General features: G+C 36.3%; 1 protein-coding gene across 1 annotated transcript in view; it reads right to left on the minus strand.

Annotated features, from left to right (window-relative positions):
- LOC135198616 (prosaposin-like) overlaps positions 1-12,653 on the minus strand; it is a 156,117-nt gene that overhangs the window by 33,608 nt on the left and 109,856 nt on the right. Inside the window, 2 exon segments of the mRNA XM_064226366.1 lie at positions 4,332-4,478; positions 11,587-11,721. Of these exon segments, the coding sequence (XP_064082436.1) occupies positions 4,332-4,478; positions 11,587-11,721 (282 nt within the window).

Genomic DNA, 12,653 nt, shown 5'->3' on the forward strand with positions numbered 1-12,653 from the left:
GGGACATATGCTAAAGTCCTAATATATGAGGTAAAAATGGGGTTGAACATTACATGCAGTTGAATATTACTCAAGTATGTACAGTATTTTGCCTTTTTGGAGTTATATTTCTTCCGTCGTAACCTTAGAACATGTGTTTTAGGCCTGGAAATATAATTTACTGGGGTGTTTTTGGAGGGCTTGGAACGGATTAGCCATTTGACATATAAAATGTGTTCCAAGATACGAAAAACTCATAATACGAAGGCCACCTCGGAACGGATTAATTTCATATCTCGAGGTACCACTGTACTTTGACAACTTATGGAGAAAGTTTGAGAGACTTTCAGAGGGCAGCTCACGTATTGATATTGTTTTTGATCTGTATGAAGAGAAAAGTCTAAAGCACTGGGAACACCTCAGGAAGAAAAAAGTGGATCCTACTGATGTAACACCTATACAGTCCAAGTACACCTCTTCCTGTTAATATGGAAACTTTGTGGGCCTAAAGCCAGAACATAAAAGTTTTCCCAAGAAATGTTTATAGACTGGCTTGTGAAGCAAGGAAACCAAGAAAAAACCTGTGCATTTGGTAAGAGGCCACAAAGATGCCAAAGATGTGCATGAAATTGACAAAGGATTCTGCAACTTGGAAACCATCACTTCAATGTGAGTGTGAGGAAGCTGACGATAGGATTATGACACACAGAAAACCGTGTCAACAGACTCTGTTGAAAGTCATGATTGCTTTGGCTGATATGGACATCATGATCTCTGCACTATATATACCACCTTAAAATGATATTAAAAAGGTGGCCTGTAGGAACTGTGAATTATTATACATTCATCTGTCAAATATATACTTCACAAAATGATTGAAAACATGGATGACCTATGTACAGTCGGTGCAAAAAAAAAAACGAACGCCCACTACATTTGTAAACAAATCATAGCAATGATATAAAAAAAAGGAAAAAAAAAATAAAAGGGAAAAATTTTTAGTTAACTTATATTTTTTTTCAAATACTTAGAACATTTCTCCATTATTTTTTTAGTACAGCTTTTAACCTCTTGGCATTGAATGTGCTAAAATCTTTGAAAAAAAAAAAAAAAAAAAAAATATTGTGCATCCCATGTCTTTAAACCAAAATTTAAACGGATGGCATCCTTCAATTTGGGGAGGGACGTTTTCTCATCTGCTAGTGCCTTCAGTTTCCGTTTCATGTATGCCAGCAATTTTTCAATTGGGTTTAAATCTTGGTGAATTTGCCTGGCCAGTCCAATTTCTGAATATTTAAATTCCTAAGAAGGTTGTGACCTTGTGAATCGGTGGCAAGGTGCCTCATCTATGTAAGGGACTAATTCATTTTCCAAGACATTTTCATAATCTCTCCAATTCATTGTTGTGCTCTCTGGGAGAAAAATATAATCCCCCACTACCCCCCATACGCTGAAACATCCCATACCATCACATAAGCGGATGTTTCACAGTCTTGACTGTTATTTTGATGCATAGCGGTTAGATCCTTGGGGCCTCCTTACTTTTTTGCCAGCGCTACGAATAATTTGGAAGTTAGATTCATCGCTAAAAAACCTACCCTTTCCCAATCCTTTTCAGTCCACTTCAAATAATTTCTGCAAAAAGCCATCTTTTTTTTCTTTTTTTTTTTTCATAGGCTTAGTGAGGAGTGGGCTTCTTTGCTGCTGGCAACACGACATGGGAGACCAGGTCTTTCTGCAATCGATGTTTGCACAGTCCGTTCAGATACGTTCCTAAGCAGATCAGGTTTTTTTGAGACTTTCAAAATTTTGGCTGGCATTGATGGATGTTCCATAAACAATCCTTTTTAAAATGTTATCCGTTCTTTTTGTAGTTTTTCGTGGCCTCCCTGAGTCTTTCTTCCACTTCAGTGATGAATCAAGGTCTCCTGTCTTGGAGCGGTTGCACCACAATGAGACGGTGCTTTTAGAGATTCCCAGCGCTCTCGCAATTGCTGACATTGACTTGCCAGTTTTCCATAGGGTCACAATTTCTGCTTTCTTAACCAAGGATAAGGAAGTTTTAGTTATAATTCATTAGCTAGCGCGCAAGAGCGCCAAATGTAGCGGTGACGAAAGCGTGAATGGGGCAGGAGCGCATACAATGACACCCGACCTTTGGGACAGCTTGAGTATCACTGAAGTGCATTAGAAATGATGGTACCGAACAGCGAGACAATACAGGCTGCCAGACGAACGATAAATTGGGGAAAATATATACTTCTCGGGCGGAAATCGCAAGAAAAGTCCGAACGCTTATTACAGTAATATATAGGGAGTCGTTCGCTTTTTTTTTGCGCAGACTGTACTTGTAAACATTCTACCTTCAGTGCACATACTAACAAGTTGTGATACAACAAGCTAGATAGGGACAAAGCTCATGGCACTCAAAACTGCTCTACTAACGGATGAACTTTTGGGGGATTTTGGAATTGCTCCTCTGTATGAAGAGAGGATACAAAATGCTGAACAATTTATTGCTAAGGTACTTGGGTCATCAAAGCTAAAATGTGATGGTGTACGATTTGAACAATACCTTCAGGCAAAGAATCTCAGCTTTTCTAAACTTTGCCCCCCCATCATCAACAATGATGTCTCGCATCAAGAGAGCATACCTTCTGTGCCACATGTGGATGAATGTGCTGAAAAATCATTCATTACTGGACCCTCTGAAATAGACCTCCTGAATTTATATCACCTTGCACCTGTTGGAAATGTGCACGATCTGCTGTTTATCCTTGCAGAATTGCTGAAATCCACTGTTGTCCATTTTGCAAGTGTAAAGGAATGAATGTTTAAATGTTGAAAAATAATGTGAAAATACTGCACAACACATTAAATAGTGTTCTATTTCTCATTAACTCTTGAAATTGAAAAAAAGAAACATTTATATACATATAGGCAGTAAAAACTACAAAAACAAAACAGCAGCTTTCAATTTTAGAGCTCTTTTCACGCTTTTATTTAACTCAGCATCTTTTATTCAACTCGGCATAAGGGAAACTTACAAAATGACATGCCACACCATGATATTTCAAGGATATTGAATTTCAAAAAAAATTTTCCTTGAAAAACAAAGATGGCAGACATTTCTCAAAAACGACCACTATTCAGATCATGTGACCAATTTTTTTTTTTTTTTTTTTACTCACTATGGATAGTAGAAACTGTCTGAATAAACAAAATTTCTGGTTCTTAAAATTCCAACAGAACTTTAATAGCTGCTGTACTAATATATTTTGACACCTAACAAGAGACCTACATGGTACAAGAGTAGAAGTGATGGAGACAACATCTATCATCACCTCACATCAATGTTCATGAAAATGCTCAAGCCATAATAAAACTGGGATTGCTTGTATCTCCCACAATAAACAACAGCTGATATAACACCTCTGTATGCTTTTGTGTTAAGATGGTGCAATGTAAATCAGGTGAGAGACAAAAAAAGGTAATGCAGATAATACTAATGCGAGGAAAGCTTTTGAACTTGCATCAGTGGAAACAGGAATGTTTGCATGGAAGAAATAAAGAACTTTTTATGCAGTGTATTACACCATTCTGATAAAATATACATGGAGAGGGAACAGTGTGCATCAATGAGGAAATGGTAATTTCTTTAAAGAACTGGCAAATACCACTTTTTAGCACAATATCCAGTTCTGATCCTACATCTCCACGGCACAGCACTTGATAACCTTGATGTGACTAGAGCACTACAAGAACTAGAGCAGAAGAGGCCATAAGAGCTTTCTCTTACACATTCATAAGTCATGACATTCTTGAGATATGAGAACTATGTACGTACTTTATTTTACATGCCACGTAGTAAGAAAGTTACTTCACGGTTACAAGACCTAGACACCTCAGTAAATACATTCCAGTTCAAAAACTTCCATTTTATAAATAAATCAAATAATGTAAAGCTCAAGTGATGATTTTAGGCTTGTGACCTATCATGTAATATCATTCTACACCAAAGAATATACCTACTGATGCTCTGATAAGAATTTTTATCTAATACCAAATATGGCATAAAGCTGGAATACCATTCTCTAAGAACACTTGGGAGATTTCAACAGGAATTACAAAATAATTTTGCTATAGCTATAGGAGAACCACTATCTTCCAACTTTAAACAATCTGTAGGGGTAATTATCTTAATTACTCCACAGTGTGATATTTTCTAGATAAATAACATGTATCTGGCAGGGGGACGAAAATGTAAATACTTTAGTTGGGATGTTAACTATAATGGTGTTACCGATAAGTTTTTTAAACATGCTACTACAAATGCAGTAAAATGCACTCACCTCAGTTTTATGATCCTGCAATATATCCTCTAATTGTGTCATGGCATATTCACACATAACACAAGTCACGTCCTCTTTCTCAACATGAGCATCAGAAGTTTCCTCAAGCTGTTGCTCAGAGGGACATAGGTGCAACATAGGGCAGATCTGAAATACAAAACCAGTGCATAATTGAGTATCTATTTAACAAATTCACAATATATGGACTCCTACTTTATGATTATTATTCATATCATTCCATCAAACTATAAACTGTAAAGAATCCAACCTAACTAAAAATGTACTTACTGGTAAAAATGAGCAAATATTCATATGAAATAATCCTATAGACCTTTTACCTTATAAACAAGCTTCTGCAGAATAGAAGGTCTAGTATAAAAATTAAGAGAACTGCATTTGCATATGTAACAAATAAATGTCACTTTAACTTAGCAAGACATAACTGGGTTGCTCCTTCTGATACATAAACTAAATACCCTTTATCATAGGGCACCCTGGAGCTAACTCTCAAAGCTTACACTAAAATGCAATTCATAAAAATACTTGACCCTTAGGAGCCGGGATAATATATCAAAATGCAGCAACCCATGCCGGCAAAACTTTGAGGTCAGCAAATTTACGAAAAAACACATCAATCGAAAGAGGAAGATGCGCAAATGCACATAGCAAAAGAAATAAATTCTAAAAAATGTTCCTTATCTTCCTTGAGAAGTTAAAAATGACTATTTACATCATCTTTTCCTAGACAATCATAAATTTTACCAACTTATATATGTTTCTCTATAAAGTCATTTTATTCTATTTTGTAAAATTAAAATTATAGCCCCACAATATCAAAACAGATAAGAAATAAAATCAGTAATAAATTCTTAGCATATTTGTTGAAAAAGATTTACATAAATTTACCGAGAACAAAAATTCAGTAACTTTTATATTAGTACGCTTCTTTTTAATGTTTCTTTGCACTTTTTCTTTGCAAAATTACATTTACAACTGACATACTACCATAAAAGACAAGAACTTAAACCAACATTTATATATTTTTTAGCAAATTTATAAAAAAAACATTGTATGAGAGAGATGCAATACATTCCCCCTTGAAGTAAAAATCAGATTTTAGCCAGTGTAAAAGTTGCCATTAGTGAATTTAAGGGCTATAAAAGTATTGGTGCCTCTTTCCTGCCCGATTCTTTCCAAATCGATGGCACTTTTGTTATCTACAGGATCAATCGGTCCACTACCCCAAACCTGTTATTACAACTCCCGAGGAGCAATCCGTCCATTAAGGGTTAATGGATATGAACAGTACTGTATTGTAACCAGTAATGACATAAGCAAAAAAAACAAGAAAATAGGGGAGAGAGAGAGAGAGAGAGAGAGAGAGAGAGAGAGAGAGAGAGAGAGAGAGAGAGAGAGAGAGAGGAGAGAGAGAGAGAGAGAGAGAGAGAGAGAGAGAGAGAGAGAGGTTATTGAAGAATATAACACTAATTCTTTCCCACTTTTGTTTTATTTTATGTAACGCTATTCTTATTTTTATTTTTACGGCATAAAAGACATAAAACCAATCAAACTTACTACCCAAAAGAGATAAATGCATTTGATACCCTTAGCGTGTGCTTATACAAGTACATATATATACACTCTCTCCTTCGCTTGGATTGACTGCATCGAGACAAGTTGAAAAAAAAAAAAAAAGGCTCAATATGTTGCCAACATTTACAAATTTGCATTTAAAATATCAGTGAAAGTTATGTAGCCATAGAATTATCCAATTGCTAACGGAACTTTCAAGGTCCCCTTGCCCTGGGCACAGTACCTTCATAAAATGAGATTATGTTATCACCTACACTGTACCCTCCCAGCTCCCAAATCTCCAACGCTTCACTACAAGGTAAAGGTTTGTACAATAGGATAGAATTCTATGCTTCCTTCTGCAATTCCATGCCAGTAACTTAAATTTGCAAAGTACTGCCAAAATTTTAAATAATGTTTGCACTCCCTCATAATTATGAGAAACGAACAACAATAACACCATAGGTTGACTATCGAATAGATGTAAGGGGTATATGATGCTTGAAAGCTAATAAGGTAGAGGCTATTCTGACATCTTTAGCTTGCAGGAGGAGGAAAAATGCTTCTCCTAATTCTGAGTGTATCTCAGAAGCCAAGTCCATTAGGATAAGGGGTAAGATGTTCTAATCAGATGATGAGACAAGCTCTTGTCCTAACATCCTGGGTTATGTATGGCCTGGGATTTCCAGCTTTTTCATGCAATACCATACCATCCACTGGGTAGAGTGCTCTCTACTATTCCTGCTCTGAGCCAGTGAACACTTTAAGAGCTAAGAGAGTAAGCTGGCACTAAGTTTCACTTGCCAACAGGAGTTCCAGTCATAGGTTCTGGATGACCTTCGAACCTGGACATTCAACCTGGATAGAAAACTCTTATATTCTTCCTCAGAGCTAATGAGTGTCATTGTTGACACCAGGAAAGCAGGGCACCAGACAAGCTATGACCCCTGATAAGGAAAATTCAGATGCCAGCAGCATCTGGTGTTCCAAGGCCACCCATCCAAGTACTACCCAGACACAATGTTGCTTAATTTTGCTGATCGGACAAGAAGTGGTGCTTTCAATGTAGTATGGCTGAAGACATGGTTGCATGTAAAATTCTTAAGGGAGGAAGAAACAGATCCACGACTTGGGTGGGTACCTATCCTTGACTAAAATCCATGGAAAGACCAACAAACCACATCTTTCTTGCTGGTCATGTCAGGAACTTTGAAGGAAATCATGATGGGGGTGGCAACGAACTATAGGTCTCTTTGCTTACACACGAGTTATGCATAGATCAATACCCTATAACGGGGTGATTGCACAATGAATACGGACATCTCACAGAGAAGACGTAGGGTTCTTGGACCATGGTACTGGCCAGAATAGGGTTAACTAGAGAACGTAACTTGGAGTTAGCCTAAAGATTGTGTCGCTCCTCTTTGACCATGATGAAGGGCACGAAGAGAGGTCCAACAGATCTGCCTATAGCATGGGGTCTGTTGCATGTGCTATAGGGATGGGGTATGGACCACAAAAGAGCCATCCTCCAAAGGAGGAAGACAAAGATTCCTTTTAGAGGCAAACGGGTACAAGACAAGTTTCCCCATCGATTCCACAGATCCCATAAGCCGGGGATCCACGGTCTCCTCCTGACTTCTCAGTATGTCTGAGAGTCTCTAGTTCTATGAATCAATCAAGTGACTAGAAGACTTTATTGATCTTTCCATAGAAACAGGACTCTTCCTAAAGAGGTTGGGAGACATGGTATTGTCTGGATGGTTACCACAATCTAGGAGTGCACTAAGGCAAAAAAAAAAAAAAAAAAAAAAAAAAAAAAAAAAAAAAAAAAAAACCATAGAAGTTATAAGAGGAAACTTCCACCTCTATGATAAGAGAAGGGAAGGATCAGTCTGTCCGTGGAAACTTCTTTCCTAAATACTAAGTTTAGACAGCTATAAATGTTTAAATACCAGAGGATCAAGGACTCCAAAGAAACTTGTGCTATCAGGAGACCGACATCTGGCAGGGACCAGGAAGGGTGCATCCTGTATCTCCAAAATTCATTCAATAGCCATTAAGATTGAAGGAGGAGGCTGTCTGATTCATCCTCTACCTAATGGAGGCATATCTCTCATTGATAATCAAGCAGACTCACAGCCAAAAGAGCAAACTAGAAGGAGGACACGCAGAATCGCAGACAACCATGCAAACTGATATCATTAACGGCTTGAAAAAATTCCATAACTTTAAGAACCTGGGCACCGTTAACTTATGTTAGGTGTATGAAGGTGGCCACCAAGCAGTAAAAAGATAAAGACAAGTGCTCTAGTGCAGTTGCCAGGAGCTCTGAAAAGGGTACAGGTATACAGGAATTAGCACCTCACAGAACTAGACTGAGAAGGTGTAAAGTGCTTCTCTTGCTAGGGTATTAAAAAAAAAAAAAAAAAAAAAAAAAAAAAAAAAAAAAAAAAAAAAAAAAAAACAAAAAAAAAAAAAAAAAAAAAAAAAAAAAAAAAAAAAAAAAAAAAAAAAAAAGTCATTCAACCAAGTAACAACCAAGAGGTCGTAAGAAGCTAGCTTTACCATTGACAAGGAAGCAGAGAGCAACAACTGTCAACATGTAAATCTTCAGTGGATTGAAAAGCCAAGAAATTTACGGTCTTCAGTCTTCAACCGAAACCTCAGAACTGAAGGAAAATTGGAGGAAGCATTGAAAAAGTCCTATTATGTCTGTCCAATCTGGCAAACATCTCATGGTCACGAGAGTCTAGAGTAGGCTCACCACTAATATCAAGGGAGTCTAGAGTAGGCTCACCACTAATATCAAGGGCACGGAGGCGGGGAAAAGGGCAAAACTCTCAGGCCATGTGAGAGAGATCCTTGGTAAACAGAAAAACTTGAAATTCCAAGAGATGTTATGCAAGTCCACAGGATATCTCTGGCCAGCACTCCTGCTCTGTCCATAAAATTAGAACTTTAACCAGAAAGTCTAGATCTGATGAGGCACTTGAGTGAGGGAAGACAAAAGACCCTTCTTACTCCATTTAAACAAATTCCAACCTTGACAGATGCTTGGCTTGGATGACTAGGAAATAGCCAAAAGGAGCGAGCAGCTTCCGGCAGCATCTCAATAATTTTAACCCAGAAGACTTGTTCTTGTTCAACGAAAACTGGTGCATATGACAGGTTAACAGCTTGTCCTTTAAATTCAGGAGCTGAACCAATGAGGAATGAATGAATGATTGGAAGTTTTCTGGCATCCATGAACCAATGAGGAACTGGTGCCAGACACAGCAGGTTGGAGCTGGCAGCCTGTTAGCTCGCGCCAAGCAGACAGGTGGAAGCACTTTAATGGAACCTTGTTAACACTAGATACTAGGCATTGGGATCCCAGCTCTTACTTGCAGTTGGATCCCTCAAATCGCATTGAACGCATGGATCCCTCGGATCCCCTGAACACTTGGGTCCCTCAGATCCCACTAGACGCTTGGATCCCTCAGATCCCACTGATGCATCAATCCCCTGGTTCCCACTTGACACTTGGATCCCTCAGATCCCACTAGATGCTTGGATTCCTCGGATCCCACTGGATGCATGGATCACCTAGATCCCTCAGGTCCCACTAGATGCTTGGCTCCCTTGAATCCCACTGGATGCATGGATCTACTGGATCCCATTGGATGCATGGATCTACTGGATCCCACTGGATGCATGGATCTACTGGATCCCACTGAATGCATGATGGATCCCCCTGGATGTCCAGATCCCACCAGAAGCTCGGATCTACTGGATCCCGTTGGGGTCTCGGACCTCATTGGGCACAGAGATCCCGCTGGGAGCTTGGATCTGCTGGGCACTCTGAACCAATGGGAGTGCGGATCTATTCAACACTCGGACCCACTGGACACTTTGATCTACTAGGTGCTAGGATCCCAAAAATGCCAACAGCACCTCTTCTTCACACAGGAATACATAACTTTAAACTGGAATCCAAATACTAGACGACAAAGAATGCACACCCCCATGTACACCTTTTCAATGGTTGTCCGTTGAGACCTGCAGAAGTAGGCTCGACCATGGAGCAACTATCTGGGGGCAAACCCATCCAGAGTTAAACAGAAGATTGTAAAGGTCCCTATTGAAGCAGTAATCAATAACAGATCAGTAGCGAACATAAATAATGGTTTGACAACTAGCCAATGTTTACATTATAGTCCATCACTCAGCAAAGGGTAGTTAATTAATTTCAATTTTGCTGAAAAAGCAAATGATTGATATACTACACTCCATTATTTAGAAATAACAAAACGAGGGAAAAACTCATCCTGAAGCTTTCAGTTGAAGCTACTTGACTTTTGGCTTGAATACTGAAGTCCGATTAAATAACCGGCAAAAAATTAAGAAATGTTGCCGACACTCAATGTTATCACCAAGAGTCGCAGATATGGAATGAGTGTGTCTGCCGAGTCATTCCTAACCCTCTCGCTACAGGGAGACTGGTGTCATCTACACAATATCGGTATTGCTGCCACAAAATTTGAATCTAAACTGCTGCAAAAAATTAGACTAATAACTATGTAATCACTTAGTAAGTTACTTATATAAAATACCCTTGTTTACTGTTAAGTGTGTGATAACCATCCTCTGTGTCAACTAAAGCTGAAACAAAATACTGCACTAAGAAAAGCACATGCACATAAAATACACATACACCTCTCCACATCCCTTCAACTGAAGGAGTGCAAAGCAAGTTATAAATAGCTCATCATGTTGCCAACACTACGACAAAACTCATGACTAATGTCTGTGTATAAATGTTTTATATTACTATTTTACTGTCAAGATTAGTCTACATATGTTCTAATATATCAATGGGATGGTGAACATTATATTTGAGAGGAAATATCAACAGTGATCAAACACTCTCTTGTAAAGTGGTGTGTGTGAATCATATTGAAGTCACATTAAAGTAAAAAAAAAATAACAAAAAAAGAGCAAATTGGTGGTGTCAACTTAAATGATATGATACACATAGATGTACTCTCTCAACACACAGACATACAAGTAAAGCTCCTGTGATATGAGGCGAATTGAAAAATAAATTCCAATAAAATAAAATTTTGACCTTTTTAGCAATTCTTAAAATGGGTTTGCTTTGGACAATCGTCATGAAAAAATGCCATGCATACTGAAGATGTAAACAGGGGTTTTTGCACAAACAGTCAACATTCTTTGTGACTGTATTTTCTCCACTATACTTTTGTTTACTTACTATCTTAATGGACAATAATTCATTCTTTAAATTCAAAGTCATACAGGAATTCTGATTACTCAGTAACAAAGATAATCTTCCTCTGGGGATGGGATAGGCTGAAGAAACTAACTTCAAGCCTCAAAGATGCACAGTAAATTTCAAATATTTATTTCATGAATTAAATAATCCACCATTGGGAAATACACCAATTATATCATCATATATGTATATACGTACACAATATATTATTACTATCTACTTTCTGCAGCATTTTCAAATTCATGGCTATGAATAAAAAATTAATCAAGAAGTGACTGTACTTGCTTATATGGAGATATATGATGGACACCTTTCATCAGAAAAGCTCAATAGAGAACAAACATGAGCACAAATATATCATTAATTCATAATCTCAAACTGCCCTCTACCTTCACCACCGTTTACCTGTTTTGGGTCCATTTCCTGTGCAAGAAGTTCAATAACCTGGTCACCATATGCATCAACATAATCCTGACATTCTTCAGCAACGGTGTGGGGCAACATGCCACAGAGTTGATCCACGGCCTGCTCAATTTGTGACTATAAAAAAAAAAAAAAGCAAGGTCAGTAAACGGCAACTGTAATTGGCAGTAAGGAAAAACCATTTAAGAAATATATATATATTATTATATTATAATATATATTAATATATATTATATATATATATATATATATAGATGTGTATATATATATATATATATATATATATATATATATATATATATATATATATATATATATATACTTTGTATATAATATATTATATATTATATATTATTATATACGTAGTTTCTATATATATAATTATATTATATATGATAATATATAATATAATAATAATAAATTAATAATTATATATATATATATATATATATATTAATTATATATACATATATATATACTTATATTTATATATATATATATATATATATATATATATATATATATATATATATATTTATATACACTATATATCTATTATATACACAATTATATAATATATAATATGATATATATTATTAATATATATAATATATATATAGATATAGACTATATAGATATATATATATATATATATATATACTACCCCACTATATATATACCAATATTTCACATATGTATACACCATACACAACTTATACTAATTAACTATCTACTTTCTGCAGCATTTTAAAAATTCATGGCTATGAATTAAAAAATTAAAAAATATCATATATATATACATTAGATATATATATGACATATATTAATCATATATGCCATATATATTAATTATATATATATATATATATATATTATATATATATATATATATCTATATATATATGAATAACTTGATCACGAAGTACATAAAAACGTGAATGCTATGTATAAATAAAGGTTTTTGCCACAAAGGAAAAAATGAAAAGTGAGATAGCTGAGTAGTACTTTCGGTCTTGTTCCGACCCTTTACTAAGGCAAACTGATTTTAC

Source organism: Macrobrachium nipponense, chromosome 22, assembly GCF_015104395.2.
Source record: "Macrobrachium nipponense isolate FS-2020 chromosome 22, ASM1510439v2, whole genome shotgun sequence".
Lineage (NCBI taxonomy): Eukaryota > Metazoa > Arthropoda > Malacostraca > Decapoda > Palaemonidae > Macrobrachium > Macrobrachium nipponense.